The sequence below is a fragment of the Leptosomus discolor genome, chromosome 2 (assembly GCF_034619465.1).
Source record: "Leptosomus discolor isolate bLepDis1 chromosome 2, bLepDis1.hap2, whole genome shotgun sequence".
Classification (NCBI taxonomy): Eukaryota; Metazoa; Chordata; class Aves; order Leptosomiformes; family Leptosomidae; genus Leptosomus; species Leptosomus discolor.
The window spans coordinates 17,425,984-17,446,065 of record NC_141392.1 but is presented as its reverse complement, the minus strand read 5'-3'; the positions used below and the strand labels follow the sequence as shown (position 1 = coordinate 17,446,065).

The 20,082-nt window shown below is 40.8% G+C and overlaps 1 protein-coding gene across 5 annotated transcripts in view; it reads left to right on the top strand.

Moving 5' to 3' along the window:
- Positions 1-20,082, top strand: part of CDC42BPA (CDC42 binding protein kinase alpha) — a 191,916-nt gene that overhangs the window by 168,525 nt on the left and 3,309 nt on the right. For 2 of the 5 annotated variants that reach the window (XM_086460663.1, XM_086460665.1), the window contains 6 exons: positions 291-375; positions 2,098-2,221; positions 3,520-3,637; positions 15,003-15,120; positions 16,122-16,279; positions 17,474-17,605. In XM_086460663.1, coding sequence (XP_086316789.1) covers positions 291-375; positions 2,098-2,221; positions 3,520-3,637; positions 15,003-15,120; positions 16,122-16,279; positions 17,474-17,605 — 735 coding nt within the window. Of the gene's footprint in view, positions 1-290; positions 376-2,097; positions 2,222-3,519; positions 3,638-9,656; positions 9,726-9,865; positions 10,052-15,002; positions 15,121-16,121; positions 16,280-17,473; positions 17,606-20,082 lie in introns of those variants that run through there. The other 3 variants (XM_086460661.1, XM_086460662.1, XM_086460660.1) reach the window with 3 other exon arrangements.

Here is a 20,082-nt window from a genome sequence, read left to right as displayed (position 1 = left end):
TTTTAGGCAACTTTCTTTGTACTCGTTCTCTGAACAGAAGTTTAAAATCTAAAATTGTTTTTAGCTCTGCCTCGTGGCTTTAATGACTCACAATTGTTATTTTTGAGAGTAGGCATGTGTTACTGGAGAGCAGGCTTTGCTCTGGCCAATTATGCTGTTCTGCTCCCTGGTTGGCTTTATAACAGTGCTCCTTTTATAGAGTTTATAATGTACCTTACAGCTTTCAGAATATGATGCACTATAAAAATGTGAGTTATTACTATTACGGGGACTGATTTTCCTTGTTTCAGGTACGACCCTTGAATACAGAAGGATCACTAAATCTTTTAGGCTTGGAGACAGTTAGATTAATATATTTCAAAAACAAAATGGCAGGTAAGTAAACAAAAGCCAATTTTTGTCATGCAAATTTTTGTTTAGAAAGAACATTTTTCTTTGGCCTGGATCTGCGCATTGTAGAGAGTGATCTCAAATTTATGTGTGCTTGTTAATTTGGGAGAAAGCCAAAGCTTATAGATTCCACAGTGCTTGCAATGATGCTAGGCAGCTACTCTGAACTTTTTTCTCTTTTGAATATTCAGTGAAGACTTGAATGAAGACTTGGAAACAGAAAACAAAATGACTAGATGCTCCCTCCAAATCTCGGATCACCTGCCAGAACACTATCTAAAAATGCCTGCACAATTAAAAATTTAATAGTGATCTTGGCAGTACTAGATTAAAATTAATGTTATACTTAACCTAAACAAACCTTTCCCAAGGATCAGAAAGTAATATAGTATTGTATATTCGTAACTTGTTATTAGGGCCACATACAATTGTGTGCCAGTTTTAGCTTCAAAATTCTATTTTTGTTGTCAGTCTTTCTGATCTTTTTTCTTTTTAGAGCCTATTTCGTAAGCATGCTCCCGAGTAATTTCCTTAACCTTTTGTTTAACCTCTTAGATGGAGAGGGGGTGTGCTTTGTTTTAACAATCAAAAGTGATAATTTTTTTTAACAACCATTCTGAAAATAGTGGAAATAAACACTCTAGAAACATATACTGCTGTTAGCAGTGTTTCAGCAGTTATTTAAGTTGCTAGCAAATTAGTACGAAAGGAGTGACAGTGGTAAGAGCAGCAATGTGGTGGAAGTATGTATAAAGAATTTTCAAGTATAATAAAGTTAAAAGTAGAGCAGAAGAGACAAAAAAACAGAGGGCATCGGATCAGAAGTGAGTAAGGCTGGTGCTTTGCTCCTGTGCACTTCTCACTGTCTTTCAGAAAAGGTTACCAAACAGTGAACTATCCTCCAGGTGTATCTCTTTAAAAGTCTGTAAGTTTTTTCCTGAAGCTACTTACCTAGTAGATCCCACACTTGATGAAATCTCCAGTTGATCTTAAGGAAAGAAGAGATTTCAGTTCCATGCAAAAACTGTTTTGGCAGTGAGCAGTAGGTGTTGGATATGTTCAGGCTTATGTAGTGTAACTTTAGTCTCCATATATATAAAGTTACAGCATTCATTCAAAGTGATGCTGCTGTTGTATGGTGATCACTGCTATACACTTCATGCCTTTATTAAAGATGCCTTGGCCAGATGTACACATGTGGAAGAAAAATCTTCCCTTTTCCCACAGTTGCACCAAAATACATTAGTGTTCAAACACTTCAAAAGGAGTAGTCTTTCTGGAGCAGGGAAGGAAGGAATGAATGAATGAATGAATGAAAAAAGAATCTTGCATTTCATTTCCAGACAATTGGCAGAACAAGACCATTCTAGTGATTTTTTCAGTGAGAACTGCCAAAGGAGGTTTGAGATAGAGGACTGAGATTCTTTCCTGCCCATCCAGATGTTTTGTTTGAAGAACTGATCAGTGCTATTTTGAGAACACAGTTGTGGCAGCTTGTGTATGAAGAAGGGTTAAGTCTGTTGTGATGTAATAGAGTAGATAGTGAACAAGAAAACCCATAAACCAAGGAGCATTTGTTCAGGTTTGAGGGGAAATGGGTGGTGACCAACACTAGCAAGAGCAGAGGGAGAAAATGCCTTTGAATTCAAATTCCATGAATACCTAAAGAATTGTCTGACTGGATCATCATATTTATATTGATTTCAGAGGGTGATGAACTGGTAGTTCCTGAGACATCAGATAACAGCCGGAAGCAAATGGTCCGAAACATCAACAACAAGCGCCGCTATTCATTCAGAGTACCAGAGGAGGAGAGGATGCAGCAGAGGAGGTCGGTATTCAACATGTACTTGTCTTCTGTACATGTCTGTAGGCCCTGAAGGACAGCGACTGATGCCGATGTAGTACTTCTGTTGCTTTCTGGAATGCCAGTTCAGATGTTTCTGTCTCCTCACTTTTGCATTAATCCTCAATGTTTAATTTGTGTTAATACCAGTCTGGATATGGATATGCACTGGATACACAAGTATTCATTAGTTCAAAACAATTATGTGAAACAGCTGTAATTTGGAATGCATGCCTCCACATGGGTACATAGGTGTGCACATATACTGTATATATAAAGATCTATAATAAACACTTTGCAAAAGGAGATTACATTGCTAACTACGCATATGGATTAATTACTTTCAGACTCTGGTTGTGCTTTTCTTTCTGAAGGCAATTCTACTCTCAGCAGTATTCCAAGGCATCTGTTTTTTTGATTTATAGATTTAACTACATAAACTTTCTATAAATCTCAGATAACTCACCTCTTCAGAGGACATAGGACTTCAGGATGTGTTTCTAATACAAGTCTTTAACAGGTCACAAATACTTTCCTAAATGGCAATAAGAATAGGTCTGCGTTACTTACAGTGTTCACAGAGGATGTTACTGACCACTTACTATCGCTCGCTAAGGATGACCTGCTACTGTGCTAAGCTACACCCCAAGAACTGATCATTTCAGTTTTCAAACTTCTGACGTCTGTTCCACCGATGGTTGGCTCCCAGCTTTCCTTTCTTTTTGGCTCTAAGGAAAGTAACAGCTGTGTACAGTGGAGATAGAATTCCAGTTCTTGTCCTTGCCTTTTCTGAGCTGCTTGCGGTTTGGTCTTTTAAAATATTATTTATTCAGAGTTCTGAAATGCATCCTTGACATTTTGAAGAGCTTTTAATACTGACCAGACTGAGAAAGGTACTGCAGTATTATTTTAATTCTATTTTCGTATTTTGTACTTCATTTTCATCTCCACATTGTAATACATCACAAATGAGTTTTGCTTTTACTCATCTTACAGAGCTTTTTATCAGCTCATAGTGGTTGTATATTCTTTGAATGTTAGTAGCTACTGGGTGTGGGCTGTTAGCCTGCAAACAACATTCTTTCTTTTCTTCTGGCCCCTTGCCCTCTCCTCAAGCTGGAAGCTTGTCCATGCCAGTGCTGATAGCAAGGGTTTATTACTGTTAACATGGTTAAATAGTTAATTTCCATTTGAAAGTAGCTGATAATCAAAGCTGTACTTGTTTTATAAATGTCCATTCTCACCTCAAACAAAATAGCTAAACAAAATGTTTTCTCTTCCAGGGAGATGTTACGTGATCCAGAAATGAGAAATAAATTAATTTCTAACCCAACTAATTTTAACCACATAGCACATATGGGTCCAGGAGATGGTATACAGATTCTCAAAGACCTTCCAATGGTAAGTACAAAAGTACATGTGAGAGTGACTGACTGACTGCAACAGAGACTGCAAATAAGTGAGAGAAAGACAAGTACAATTTTAAATGTATATTCAGAGTGTGAATGTTTTTTGTATCAGGAGGAGTGTGACTAGGGAAAAGGAGCTGAACATGCTCTGCTGTACGTGACAAAATTTAAACAGAGAGAATGACAAGCATTGAGGGGAGGAGGAGGAGTGGCTAATGCCTCCTGGGTTCTAAGGCAGGTTGGCCTCTCAGTGCTGATGGTAATTTTTATGACCCCACATGAAGGGACAAAATTAAGAGGATTTGAGACTGTGTGAATGGAAAGAGAAATTCCTTTCTCCATGAACTGTAGTTCCGTTCCATTCTTCTCTTTCCATCCTTAGCTCCATCTTAGCCTCTGTCTTTGTAGCCTCTTTTCCTCAGACAGTGGAACTGTAGCAGTTTAACAGCGTGTAGTGCCCAAATTTCTTTCCATGCCAAAGATGCTGTTTTTCATTTTCTCTCCAAATTAACTAATCTGAATGAAACAGAAGTTCTTACATAAAAACTAACCTTGTAAGTTAAAAAATGGAAAAAGAAAACATGTAATAGCACACACACACATTTGTTTCCACAAAACCTTGTGGAGGAAGTACTCACCTGGAAGTTAGTTAAATTTTTAATAAGCTAAAGACCAATTAATATTTTGTTCATAGGATGGTATCATACTTCTTGCTTCAAGGTACCTTGAGCATCTTGTTTGTGTGTCCTGCATTGTTTTCTAAACTCATCCACGATGACACAGATGTGATTCAGAAGATGCTAATTAGCGCTGTAAGAAAGATCGGTTATCGAACAGATCATATGAGTACCACCATAAGACATAGGCGTTAGTACTATGTCTAAAGTGATCATCATTATTACTTGGAGTTTGTGCAGAAAGCAGGAAGTAGATGCTGAAATTGGGTTTTTCAGATGCTGAAAAGCCCAAAGGAAACAGCAAGACTGGAAAATAAAGTGTACCATGGAGTTGCACTAGTTTAGGAGCTTAGGAGCATAACCTCTGGTCTTCAGATACTCATTTTACCTCACTTTTGCAGCATATGGTGCTTTCATGTTACACTTGACTGTAAAGTCTGCACATTGTATGTGAGCCCTTCTGGCACTGCCTTTTCCTTAGATGAGAAGATGCAAGGAAAGGAAAGGATTTCTTTAAATCTCATACTAGAGGCACTCCAAGAAACCTCTCAACAACAAATACATTCAGTCAAATTGAGCAAAAAACAACCTTATGTGTTTGTGTGTGTATATTTATAAATGAATAAGTAATGAAGGAGCTGCTTCCAGAAAGCACATGACAAATCCAAGGGAAGTTGGCAGGTAGTGTTTATCTTACCTGGGTGTGAATATACATATGTCTAATATTGAACAAAGAATGATAATTTGCTTCAGGGCAGGACGTAGCTCAGAACCTTTTTTCACTTTTCCATATTTGGTGGGTTCTTTAAAATATTTCTGGCTCTTCTCAAGCAGAGGAAATAATCTGCTGCTGCAAAAAGGTAGGGCAAAAGACGTCTTGTTTCACGCCATCAGTAGTTGAAAGTTCGTGGGAATCAAAAGCTGAAAGGATTCTTAATCAAGCCCCAGATCTGGCAAGTGTAAAATGAGGAATGATTTTGTCTGTAGAAGGGGATTTTCTAGACTCCTATAGATTAATATTTCTTCAGATATGTCGTCTCTAAATGGCTTTTAGCTTTGAATTCATTCTAATTACACAAGCCTTGCATTAGCTTAAAGACCGTATTTGAAGTTAGGACTGGTACTTTGCTTCTTACCAATCAATATAATGTTTTGAAAGAAATTAATGAGCCGCTCTCCACACTTAAAAGTGATGAGAATACATTAGAAAATGTGTACAATATAAAATTGATTTTTGTACTTGTTCCACTGCTGCAGCTTCTTTTTAAAGTTACTATTAAAAACTGATTTTTCCAAGTAGGTAATCAGTCTTAATGCTGGGAGGTGTCACTGCAGATAAAGCAAATTTTATGTGTATTTTTCCAGCAGTTCCTTGCAATATCATATTGTATTTGTATTCCTAACTTAATGGGCACAGAATTGCATCAGTCAGGGGACTTGAAAGTGTGTGAATTTGGAAGTGTAACTCGAGATAAATAGGTGCTCTGTCAAGAGCTACTTTGGTCCAGGCAGCTTTTTCTTTTCCAACAGCTTCCTGTGAGGTGTTTGGCTGGACTAAATTTTCATTTAGTCTATTCCAAACTACTTACTTTGTTTCTCAGGCACAAAAATAGAAGAAAAGGAGTTGTGTGTGTGTATAATATGTATTGAGACTAATATTTTATTTGAAAGATAAATTTAGAATTAGAAGAGAGGATGGAAGTAGGGGACACTTCCTGGAGAATCAGTACACTGAGTAAAGATTACTCATCCAGCCCTGTGTACAGTTCATCTGTACGGCGGTTTCTTTACAAGGACATAGAATTATTTCACGAGATTCGTATCTTGTTCCAAAAAGGTGAATAGCTATTTTTGTTTGTGCTTCTTAGCATGTGTGATGATTTTGCAGCTGGAACATCTTCTTTGTATTTTTAAGTAGATTAGTATGTTTCAGAAGAAAAAGTATTTTTAAAGAACTAGGGGCATTTTACTTTGCAAGTGCCTGTTTCTGTTTATGAAAGCAGATGATAAAAGACATTTTTGCATTTAAAGAGGGCTACCACTAGGGGGAACAAGTAGTGCAAGGCTAACGGTTTTCTCAAATTCTTTTCATCCAACTATTTTAAGTGATATAGCTTCCCTTTTTTATGACATCCTGGAATGCAGAAAGCGTATGAAAGAATGGAGTAGGCCTTTTTATTTGCAGTTTCTTCAGACTTAGTTGAGAAATTTCAAATTTGTTTGGATCTACTGATACAAATTTGTTCATCCAGTGTGAACTTTCACTGGTCAGTACAATGCTATGTAGGCAGAAGGGTCCTTAGTAATAAATTAGGTTTTAATAGAGAATAGGTATTTTAAGCTCTGTGTTAGATGAGATTATCACAACTAAATAGCCAACTCAGCCTAGCTTTCATCTAGCATCCATGGATGAACTTTATAAAGCGAATGGCAATTTTTTATATTTATATTTATTTATTAATATAGACATATTCACTTTATGTATGCAATGTGAATCCAATCAAAACTTATCTCTGCAGTCCCAGTAATGTGCCTCTGCTGCCTTTTTCAGGGGAAGTGCCAAAAATTGAACAAAGGGCAAAATTAGTACTGGTAGCCATGACCCTTGCGTGGCTGGGCTGCACTATGTCATTGGGCAAGAGGGGACATACACTTGTGGTGCCTTAACTCATGGGGTAACTGCCTGGTGGATGCAGACCCAACAGGAGCTTGCTTGCTCTCTGCCCACTACTGTTCTTAATGATGTGTTTTAAAAGACCACCTTTAGAGAATTTCATTTGTATTGTAAATGTACAAAATGAAAATTGGATAAATGGAATGTTTTAAACCCTTTCAGGCTAGCTGATATGTTGTATCAGATGCCTGCGTATGTACAACATATCTGCATGTGATTGCCCTTGCTGATGCAGCCACACAAAGGGGAAAGACGCTTTCTCTGTGTTGTTTCCGAGGTCTTGGTATGCAACAGGCACATGACATGAACAGTCAGATATGTTTATGGGAAATTGCAGTCTATTAGCGTAGTCCCACATGGTTCTCTCCATGAACGGACACCCTTGACTTCAATATAGCCCTGTGTTTGGGCAGAAACGAACATACCCAAGGCTTAGAGTGAGATCAGAATTGAGAGAGAAATATTAGGGGCTATCGGGCAATTGTAAATTTGCATCCTCCTTTTCTTCATGGCGAGCAGTTACTGAGGGGTCTGGCTTTGACAAGCAAGTTTGTGGGCTACGACACAACAGAAATCCAAAGTTCTTGTTTGCTGTTAACAGAGCCTTAATCTGTACATATTTGTATTTTATTGATGTGGATACTAGATCTAGATCATTGTCTTGTTTTGTACAATTTAGAATCGTTCCTGTTAGCATATCCCCAAACTTATTTATTTACATGTTTTTCTTCCCTAGCAGCCTGTCACCAATTAACTGGCCGTACAGTCTGGCCTCCCTTCTGCCCTCTTGTCCCTTGAAGCCACTTTATCGTGGATGCTCCTTTGTAGTGAAGATCTGAAATCTGGAACTGCACTTACTGCAGCACAGAGACCACCTCTCTGTGTACATCAGATGTACAGGATTGATTTTGCTTTCATATTCTGCATGCCTAAGTATTTTACATACAAAAGCTAGTCTTGACTGCCATTATATTTGAACATTATGCTTCAGTTGACCTCATTATACATGAGCCATTATACTTCCATTCTAGATGATGTGTGAAGCTTTGCTTGTTTCAAATGAGAAACTTTTAGAGTAAATGAATACTTACCCATATGTGGTATTCTTTAAAGAAAGTGGGAACCCCATGCATGCATCTAATGGTGGAGTCCATGGAGAAAGTTCCATGGAAGATCATTTTTAAAACGTTGCCATACTGTGGCTTTCTCACATTCATGAATGCTGGCTAAGTATTTTCATGGTCTGCAGCTGGCCTACCCTCTGCTTTTTAGCTTGTGATTTTAGACACTCCCTTTTCTCCTGTATTGGCTTCTAGGAATGTAGCTGGCTTTGCTACCAGTTCTCTGCTGTGAACAGATAACTCAGCAAAGTCTGCTTTCCTGGACCATTCTTGGAATGGTGGCTTCCTGTACTGACATTTAGATGCTGCTAACCTTACTAATAACAATTTAATGTATATTATATCTTATATGCCATAACATGGTAATTGATGTTTTGGTTAACACGCAAAGCCTCATAATAACTGTGTGTTTAAAAAAAAAAAAAAGGTTGGATTTTACCAGCTGAAATGAAGAGAACAGTAACAATAATGTTTGGTAATATGTATTGGGATGTGACTTAATGTTCTTCCAGACTTTAATACGTTCCACATACAAAAAGTAGTGCCTTAGGTTTAGTGGAGGGGTAAGCTGTATTTTTACCATATTTTATTTTTTTAAGTCCTAACATTTCTGATATTGCTCAGATTTGTTTGTTGTAGGGTGATTAAATGAGTTGGACAAGGGGAAGAGAAAATTAGAAGTTAGTAATTAGAAAAGGGTGTTCTGATTTGCTGGTGGCCATTGGGCAAACCATCCCCTTGCAGGCTGACCTGCTGAACGTGTACAGATGGCACAGGGAGGGAGACCAAGCCTTGAAACGGTCTTCCATTGAATCCGGATTTAGATTACTTTAAATTACAAGAGCACTTGTGTCAGCACATTCTGTAGAGAAGAATTAGAAATTGTTTAATTTGCAGGATTATTTCTCCCCTCTTTCTTTATGTCACACTTTGGGAGCACAGCGCTCAATTGACCTATTTAAAACATTTGAATTTCCCGGTACTTTTGCACCTTATCTGCTAGGGGCCTAGTCTCCTGCAGCACAGAGATGGCAGTGCAAAGTCCCTTCATCACTAAAGTGCTGTGAGGACTGAGTGAGTGTGCAGAGGGACGTAGGCCTTGTGTTGTCTGTCTACAGCAGAGTAAATTGTCCCAATTGTCTGACACTAACCAGTTTGCCTTCCCACACGACCTGTGTCCCTATTCTGTCGAAACACTGTTCCCTTTCGTTAGAAAACACTGTGTTTTTTGTATGGGTGATACTTAATTTTAATGGAATCACTAAAGTGCATGAATAACAGAAGGAAATCTCTTATGATCTTTAACTGTTGTGTATTCTCATCTTTTCTTCTCCCCACACCATCTCAGCTGTGTTCACCTTCCTTTGTTTGTGTTATGTCTATTTTAGATTGTAAGCTCCTCGAGGCAGGGAACTGATGCTTCTCAACTGTCTGTAAAGCACCTTTTACAACAGTGGTGCTCTTTGAAATATCAAATAATAATAAATATTAGAATCGATTCCCAATGAGTTTAAAGTTTTTTTTTTTTTAATGTTTTAGCAACAGCAAGGGCAGCAGGCCCGTATGACACCATGTAAGGAAGGTGCTCAGAGGACTGGGGGTGACAATGTAAGAACCTGTGTGTTGACGGGCGAGCAGGGTTGCTGTCTGGCTGTCCTTCAGTGTTTGACTGCTCTTGTGGACTGCTGTTGCCAGTGTAATCTGTACAACCATCCTTCATTGCTTTCTCTCTCTGTTGTCTTTGATAGCAGCGTTCCCCTTATCCATTCCCTCATCATCACTCCCGTCTGATCTCCTCTCCGAGCAACTTTGAGCACATCTACCACATGACTGTTAATTCAGCTGAAAAATTCCTCTCTTACGATTCCATAAACCCTGCATTTTCCCCGCCTCCACGCTCTGTCCTCGGTACTCCAGACTTTATGACTCTGAGGGTATGAACGGCTGAGTCAGGTGTTCACTCTACTAACACTGTGTGGTTTTCCTTTTGCCTGGCTATTAACATGGGAGAAAACCCCTTGTAAGCGATTTCCTTCACCCCTTAACTTTCTTCTGTCCCAGCTGATTTATTTTCTGCAATCAGCTGTGTTCTTCCCACAGCTCTGACATGCCAACAGATACTTCATGGCTTTAGAAAAAAGAAAATAAATGTATAACAACTGGGCTGAACCTTTTGCTATGAGAATAGCATTTTTAATCATCAGGAAGGATGAGGGAATTTTGTACGATAAGTTCTCTGTTCCACAGTGTTCATCCTCCAGTAGTCAGTAGCAGGATGCTGTGTATCAGGTTGCATTAGGAAAAGGTTCTGGATCTGTGTGTGTTGGAACAAACTTTCAAACCGGTTTTTAGTGATGAAATCATGTGGAATGCATGAGTTTTTATACAGTGCTGTACACAGATTGAGACACAGACACACAGGTTGTGCCTCAGACAGTTCCTACGTTAAAGTAAGCGAAGTTAGAACATGTACAAGCAAGATCAGAGATTAAAGGTGATGGCAACTTGCTGAGGTAGATCCTTTTAATCCTGGCAGTTTTAAGCAGAGGCTGAGGTAGAATACTGTTTTGTAGATATCCTTCCAGTTGGAATGTAAATTGGGAAGATGGGAGTGGTCTTTTCTTTTTTCTTGTGTTGTGCATCCTGGTACGACTTCGTGGGAGTCGCTAGGTCCTATAGAAGTACAAGCCGTACTAGAACAGGGACACAGGTACATGCTGTACGTTGTAATTGCGTACCGTGCTGCGGCCTGCAGCTCTGCTTGGGGCAGATTCGCCAATAAATCAGGAATAATCTGTAAGGTAGATGTGTGTGATGGTGGTTGGTTGCCCAGAGTTTGCATGGGTCTGTTGCTGTAATGGAAACAGTGCTGTTGGTTTCTGTGGCCTTTGGACACCCTTCAGACATGCATGGCAAACCTTCACTGCCAGACTGCTTTGAGCGCCTTTTGGTTGCTGTTCTAGATCCTATCACCGGGAAGGGTTTTGGATACATACCTGCATACAACACTACAGACAATTTAAAAATGCAGGAGAAAAAATAATCGCTTCCAAATGGCTCCAAAACAAATTTGCACATCTAAGCTTTGACTGGTCACAGGCATGGTCATGTGTCACTGTTGTGAAGTCCCAGTTGTCATAACCATTAATATTCAAAAATGAAGTTGCAGCATTTTGGAGAACGTGTCCTGTGATGACAGGTCTGCATCTATCCTGGCTTTTCTGGTAGGAGGAGAGATGCAAATACACAAGAGGAATGCTCTACTGAAATGCAAAAAAAAATACTGTTAAGCTGCATTGAAAGTTGTTTCTCTCTTAGAGGGTTATTATAGGGTCACTGAAGCTGTATTTCAGTTCTGGTTTTAACAGGGGTTTTTAAATCCAACTGTACTATAAAATTTGCAATTTCAATATGCAGTGATGTATCACCAGACTGTGACCCACCCTCTACCTTCCCTTTCTCATGTGAGTAGTCTCCCTGGGATCAGTAAGGAATGACCTCTGATGTTTCAGACAATAACTCTTAGTTTTTGCTTTAGGACCATCCTTCATCCTAATGTTGTAGCCTACTAGTAGGAACTGGAGGAAAAAAGTGAAGTGGGCAACCTGTAGTGTTGAGATCTTGTACCCCTTAGCTCCTTAAAGCACTAGAGGTTTAGTCTTGTATGAAGAAAAGAGTTTGTCTCCATTGTGGGTTGAGGGTCGAGATGCTGTAAGCTGTATGGAAAGCAAGGCTTTAAGTTTTGGTTTCGTGTCTGTCCATCCTCCCTTTGTGTTTGGAGATTTTAGTGTAAGAAGGGTAGTGCTCCCTCCGAGGGGACCGTGGTCCCAGGTATGGATGGGATATTGGAACCAAAACAGCATGGAATCCATAGTGGAGTTGAGAAATGACCTGTTAAAGTAGGCTTTTAGATTCTGTCATGTTATTTCAAGGAAGAATTAAAAGCTCAGGTTTATAGTGTAATGAACAGAACATTACTTTAAAACAAAAAAAAAACCCAACGAAACAGCAACAAGCAGCATGACGGACAGGGAAACACAACGAACAATTTCCTGTAGGTGTTGTAACTGTTTAGTTAGACTTTATATGTATGTTCTCCCCCCATGGCCTGAGAAGGCGGCGTGGGAGCAGTTAGTGTGGGTGCGAGAGCTGTGAGCGCAGCAGTGACTGCACGTACGTAACCCGCAACTCCCAGCAGCTCCGTTCTCTGATTGGGAATGGGACGCACTGAACTAATTTGGGTCTTTCACCCTATTTCACAGTGATTAACTTCAGTCAGCAAGCAGCTTCTCTGCTGCTGATTCTTTTTCTCTTCTCTCACTTTCTCTATTTGGCTCAGCAGTGGGGATGAATTTTCCTCATAGGATTTGAATTGTTGCTCTAAATGTGGGGGTTTTGTCTCTCTCTCTCTCTCTCTCTCTGAGTAAAGCAAGCTCAGGTTTCTTTGTTTTTCTTTGGTTTTAACTTGCTGCATTTTGCTGCTTTATAACTACTGCCAATAACTGCCGTTTTGTTTTATTTTGAATCCCCTTTCTGCATCATGTGCATATCACTTCCAGGGGTTTGGGTCCAAAATGCCAGGGTCTCTGGCATGTGCTTATTTTACTTTTAGAACAAAGAACAATGAAAGATTTGCTTTGTGGAGAACTTTCTACAAGGAATTACATGGACTTTGCAAACTGAGGTCATGAAAAATAATCATCATTAGAATACATTATTAAAATAAATGAGTCTTTTTTCAAGCACCCACCCATTCCCTCCTTCCCGTGATGCCTGTACGTTGTCTGCTCAGTCACTCTTGAGGAGGTTAATCACCTTATCATTAAACATAATTGTTCTTTTTGCAAAATGAACCACTGTAGGTTTATACAAGTACAAAAGACCTTCCTTGCAGCTCCAGTGTACTTACCACAGTGCACAGGTTTGCATGGTGCTGCACTTGGCTTTTCTTTGTTTCTCAAAACACAGCAGTACCTTCTTCCTTAGTTCCTCTGTGGGTTGGCAGGGGAGCCTCCATTGTTTATGTACAGCCAGGATGCTCATACTCTTACCTGTAACTCGGGTTGTTTATTGCATGGTGAAGGACACAGGAGCAGAAATTTAGTATTTTGTACTACAAAGTAGGTTGGCTGTTCACATTTTAAAAAAAGGAGGGGGATAAGTAACAGGCAGCAGTATGATCCCACAAATTATTAAAGAGACTTTTTTAAAGCCGTTAGGTATAAATCCTTATTGAGAATAGTGCAGCAATGGATGAGGGGAGAATTAAACAGGGGAAAATTTTTCTTTGGTAAGGTCTGATTCTCTTTAGTTGATGTTTGAGAGAGGTCTAGGAACAGGAGATTTTAAATCTTTCTTGTTTGCTGCATGTTAAAAATCAGCCATTTCTAGCCCACTGGGAGAATGAGAAGCAAAGGGCTGACTGTAAGAGCAAAGGGGTCTGTTGTAACAATGACTCTAAGGATCATTGTAAGACTGGATTTGACAGCAGGTTGGTAACAATTATCTGATAAAGTCTGAACTGTATAAAATCTGTTCATTACAAAGCCTCTATTTAATTCCCTATTTTAAAATACAGATAGAGAAATGGGTAGTATCCGAGGGACTCGGAGAATACCCTTGGGAGGTGTGAAATCTTTGTTCTGGTCTGAAATTTCCATAACATCCTAGATTAAAAAGGCATTACAATTGCAACTGTTGTTTTATGTGTGGCTACTTCATCTCAGAGTGAGGATGGGGAAATAATTAAATATAAATAGGAAGAAATTAACAGTTATTGCAGGGGGTGTTTTGTAAAGTGGAAATAAAGTCCTGCTCGGAGCTACCTGCAGTTCTTTTCACATTCTGCATCTGTAAAGGTTTCCTAAACCTAATTCTGGTTAATGCTAATGACTTCGTAGCGCAAATCATGTTAGGGGCAAGGTGAAGTCTCATATTTAGCCAGAGATGAAATGATAAACACAGGCATTAAAAAGTCCCTCTGGGCTAAGAAACCAGCTTATATACAGAGACACGGGTAAATAAGTTGAGAAGCCCTTTCCTCTAAGGTCAGCTGTAAGTTAACAGAAGCAGAAATAAAATCTCCCATAACTCACTTCAAAGTATTCTTTTCCCTTCTTCTAAAGGCAACTTATGTTTAAGGAACTACCATATCCAAGTAGAGAAATTGTGTTTTATTTCTTCCCTCAGTAGAGCACCACTTCAGTCCACTAACTTACCAATTTAGAAAATCAGCCTGAAACTACCAGGATGCAAAACAGGAGCGATAATCAACATGTGTAGAAAAACAGTGGCATGTGCTCTGGTCATCGTCTTTGAGCAGGCTGAAAACAGGAGGCTGATTCTCCCTGTGGCTCAACCAGTGTAGGTCTGGAGTAATGCTGTCAATACCTTTGGAATTATATAAGTAATTGAAATACAGATTGATCTAACTCTGCAGGCATTTGGGATTAACATGGTTATTGTGTAAAGTTAAACATGCATGGCACAAATGACGGCATCAAAGAGTGAAATTGTAATAAGATCCTTGGAAGCTTGTGTTTAGGAAGAATGCATTATGGAATATAACTTGACTATATCTATAGAAGCTTAATTAGGCTTCCAAACCATCCTTTCAAGGAAATCCTTGAATTATTAGACATACTCTTTCAGTTGTCTGCATACGTCCATGTAATTCAGCACTTCACTATTGCATTGCGTGTGCTTCCAGTCTCTGCACTAAACTGCAGAATATTATTTTGCCAATTTTGCTGACTTGCTGCCCAGATAATTCAGCTCTGGTAAGGCTGGGGTTTTAATGTATTTTGGGGCCTTACTTCCTAACACCCAAGGTTGAGCCAACCGTCAGTAAGTGAACATGTCGTGTTGTGTGTGTCTGCATTGCAGAATCTTCGGCCTCAGGAAAGTCGGACCGTATTCAGTGGCTCTGTCAGTATCCCATCGATCACGAAATCCCGCACAGAACCAGGACGATCGATGAGCGCAAGCAGCGGGTTAGCAGCACGTAAGCAAACAGAACTGTGTTGCTTTGGGGTCTGCGCACAAGTATTTTAGGGAAAGGGCTACCTGCATTTGCTTCTGCCCATACTGCCACTAGACAGGATTTGTAGAAGTGATGGCTGGCTGTATTCCTATTGGGGGCAAGCACAGTATTTTAATCTGGCTTTCAAAGGAGCACATGAATAAGCAGCCAGCACATTTTAGAGTCCCACGTTTGTAATTTGTCATATTTTTAAAACTGCCATTAGAATTAAAATTACATTCTTACCCTTGGGACTACTTCACTGCTGATTAAGTGTTTTAAATCAGTGGCAAGTTGTTCACAAGCTCTATGGTTATTAACTTCATTGCTGAACTGTGTGGAGCTCTTGATGCCTCTCTTGCTGCTAGTGCAAAGAGACAGCAATAGAAAACGGGCTGCAGCGAGGAAGAGGTGCATTGCATTGGAATCACCTTTCCTAGTGCTGCCACGCTGCTTTTGTGCGCCAGAGTCAGCAGTCACCTGTGCTGAGACCAGGCAGGTGACTAAATAACAGACCATGTGAAAAGAGAGGCAAGACTGGTGTCCCAGCTTTTCTAGGGTTTTTTCCCTTCCTGTTGCACACGCCGCATGTGCTGCACACTGCTGACTGCTTGCAGAAAGCATGTGTGTCTGCTGTAGTCTGTACCTGCTGTAGTCAACCCACCTCCCTGGGAAAGAGGCCACTGGAACAAGGCCGCCGCCGCAGCAGTTTCTACAACTGCACTTTGTCAGGAACGTAGTGACTGTGTCTGTGCTGGGTAAAGTGTGCTAATGCTGACATGCCAAGGGAGGGACCAGAGAATCTCTAGGAAAAACTGCAGCTGGCAGCAGAGAAGATAAAAGCCCACACACCCTGCAAGCCATGAGCTGAGCATCTTGGGACGTGCTGGAGGAAAGCAGAACTAACCAGAGAAACAGCTACCAAATTTCTAGTACCTGGAGCGAGCATCTGTAACACAGTTTAATTCCTCTGCACGTTTTAGGATCGTCTGCACAAAACGGCAGTGCTTTGCGGAGGGAATTCTCAGGAGGTAGCTATGGAGCAAAGCGTCAGCCTATGGCATCGCCCTCAGATGGTTCCTTATCCTCTGGTGGCCTGGACCAAGGCAGCGATGCACCAACAAGGGACTATGAGCGAGAGGTGAGTGACAGGAGAAAGAGAAGATTTAAGTGTGTTGATAAAGACGAGGAAGTTAAATTCTGTCATGGGTTTGGCTACAAGTTTGGGAGTCATTGACAATGAAAATTTGGATTTCCTGTATTTCAAACTATCCTGACAAAAGACTTTGGTCAAACTGTCTCAGCTCTGGTCCTGGTATTTAACATGCAGAAACCTCTCTCTGTGGTCTTTACCTGGAGATATGTGGGTAGTCAGCCACCCAAAAATACTGGCCTAGTAGAGTAACAGCTTGATAGTGAGCTATCACAGCTTCAAGTGGTGATATTCCTTCTGCCCTTTATTTTCAAAGCCTCTTAAGCTACCTTAGCAACCATTTCACAAGAGACATTTTGTACTCAGAGTGCCCGAAGTTAACGAGGTAACTAAGAATTATCATATAGTAATTTAATTTGGAGCAGAAACTGGATTTAATAATTTATATTCTGTGCAGAACAAGACTATCATAACGGCAGAACGGCAGTCTTGCCCAGTGCTTAACTCAGTCCCTCCAACCACAACTGTTTTAGATGGGAGGGTTCAATCTGAAGTTGGCCAGCAAAACTTCCCCAGCCCATGTTCATACCAAGGAGTAAGAAAATTAGAGATTCCACAGGCTTTTCATGGTACTGAATATATCCTTCCAGTTGAAGCTGGAAGGCAACCGTCAAGCCAAACTCAAGCTAGAGTTGCATTCTACTGTACTCTGGAAGATCCAACTGGAGTGACTTGATTAGGATGCTTTGAATTAATATCCTGGGAGTGACATAGAAGAGGTAGCTGTGATGAAGCCCGTACCATAAAGATTCCTCAGTTTAGTGCAAGAGCATCTCAGATCATGCTCTGTGAGAAGGCAGGAGCTGTTGTAGCTTCAGAGGCAACCTCAGGTTGCACGCTCTGCTGACCAAGAGGCCCTCAGCAACATGCAGACTGCATACACTGCTGTGTCCTTATGTCAGCACCAGTTAAGCCTGCTGAAAGCAGAGTGATCTGACCGCTTACTCTCAAGTCTTCCATAGATCAGGAAATTCTGAGCAAAAAAAATTCTTCAGTATTTTTGGGCGCAGGCAAAATACATGGAGGCCTTTGAATCGAGTCACCTGTTGCTCAGACACCCTGTCACTCTTGAACTTGCTGTCCTGTTACTTACTGGTGTTCTTCCGTGTCTTTGGGCTGCAGGACTCTGACTCTCCGAGACACTCTACTGCATCGAACAGCTCCAACCTCAGCAGCCCTCCCAGCCCGGTTTCTCCTCACAAGACCAAGAGCCTCTCCCTGGAGAGCTCTGACCACGTGAGTTGGGACTCATGAACTGCTTCAGCATTCAGATTTGACATCACAGCAGCTTGCTGTCCCCATGGCTGTCCCCTTCACTTGTTCCAGTTCTCACCTTCATCATCCTAACCCTCCCCATTCCCTGTCTGAAAGTGACCTGGGAGTGGGGTACAGAGGAAGGTAAAAGCTGGTTGTCTTCAGCACTGTTCGGCACTGCCTCACCCTCCCTTTCCCAGATTTGACAGCAGCAAATGAGCAAAGCTAGGGTGTTGGTAAATATCAGATGCCGTAGATTTGTATTAGTATTGGTTTCATTTTTGTGGTTACAGCTGCTTCGTTTTTAAAGACATATTTATCCCACCCCCTCCTTCCACTTCCCAAAAAGTAGCTTAAGTAGATAAGACCAGTATCAACAAGAGAAAATTCAGAGGGATTTTGTTTTCATACAACAGCTCATTGTACTGTACAAAAGTAGCACAGAGACCCCTTCCCCTGCATGGGGAACGATCAGTATGTCAGAGGCACATAAAAGCTTTCAGCCACCACGTTTGAATGTCAATCTGATTGTCGCCAGCAAATCCTTATTGATTAAAATGATGCATATTTTACTACAGTACAGAGTTTAAATAAATACGCAGATGTTAGAGTAAAATACGTATGTATATATTCAAAGAAAAAAAGCATTGTGTATGCAGCAGAAGATGGATGCTTATTTAAGAGAGCCTTTAATTTAAGATTTGTGTTGTCCCTGTTTTCATGCTCAGTAATAATACAGACCTGGAGGCCTGGCCTAAAACCTTTTGCAGGACAGATTTTCCTTTTGCGCAGCACTCGCTGCACTGCCGGGAGACGTCCCTGCAGTGCTTCCACGACGTTTCTTTACTTCTGGTGGTAGCATAACTGAAGCTGCAATTCCTACTTTCGGTGTTAGTCCCCATCCTCTGCAAAAACGACAGTTGGAAAGCAACCCCCTGCCCCGACAACCGAGGGCACCAGTCAGCCAGGCGGCTGCCCTGGGTTCTTGTGTGCTAGCTGTGCAGCTGAGGAGCCTTCCGGCATGCTACAGTAGAGGTCCTTAAGGCAGCAAGGGAGTTCAATGCAGCAGGATTCAGCGGGAAAACTGTTTCCCTGGGTCAGCCTTTGACCAGGTTTAACTCGGAAGGGAGCAGTCTTCCACATCTCCTCGACCATCCCCAACCAGAAAACTGTTACTGTTGTTACCAAATACTAGTTGCTAATACACATCAGCCAAACGAGTGCCCTTAGCCCGAAGGTAGCCGTGGCTGGCTACGCTGTCACTGTAGCAACGAAGAACCTTGAAGACTGACCGTGCACTGTTCACACTGTGGTAGTCGAAGATGCCTAGTCACCCACAACTGCCATGCTGGCAAGGTTGGTTTTCCTCTCCCTCCCTACCCGTACTGTGGGTTTGTGCAATTTGCAGTTGTTTCTATGATGTGCTCACCTGCTGTTTGGTTCCAACAGCAGGTCAGGTTGGAGGGCAGAAGGTATTGCGGTAGAAGACAGAGCCCGCTGAAGTTGCAAAAATAAATAAAAAGCTGAAGTTGGTCACGCAGTCAACAGATTAAAGTGAGAGACTGATGTACAAATGGATGGTAAGAGGAAGGTATCTCGTCTCTTTAGTTAGCAAGGCAGATGTGTTTTCCATTTGGGAATGTGTTCAAATGAGCCTGTCTTCTCAGTAGTAGGATTGCTGCTTTATACTATGACCATACTCAAACACGTAAGGGCTTTTTGTATTTAGAATACTGGTTTTTGTGGGTTTCGGAAACTTGTTACGGCTCTTATTAAACCATTCCATATTCTTGCAGTCAGCAGTATATAGTGTTTCACCCACATAGAGTTGTTTGGAGTTTTCCAGTTTCTGTCTTCCCTAATAGAAGTCATAGGTAAGTTCAAACCATGTACAGTAATTTCCAGGTATGATTTCAATGTGAATTAGGGAATGAGACACAGATCAGCTAATCCATTTAATCATGCTGGGTCTCCTAGGTAAGAGTTCTCTTTCACTCTGAATCAAGAGGCTTGTCCAAGTTGAAGCTCATTCAGTGCTATTTTGGGACAGGAATTGAAGAAACTTCTTTTAGAAACCATTGTAACAAGCGCCTGTCTCTCTCCTGTTTGGGATTTTCAGAGTAGAAGCTGGTTGTGTTGTTTATTATCACTTCAAGCTACTACTTCTGCCAGCCTGGCATTTAGTATTAAAAGCTTTTGCAAACAGCTAAGCACTTGAAATTGGTTTCTCCCAGAAAAGTTTCCAGTCTTTCTGAGGCACAGATAGGCAGGGCGTTATTTGCGTTACTAAAATTCCACATCAGCTTCTTTTTAAAGGCTGCATATTGCTTCAAGTATAGCCACCGCTTTTTTCCCCACAACTCCCTCCTTTTGGTGAAGCATGTCCACATACTTTTCAAAGCCTTTGCAGACTAGTTTTGTATTTACTGTATGTTGTATTTAAACATTAATCTTATTTTGATGTTGAGAGAAGGCAT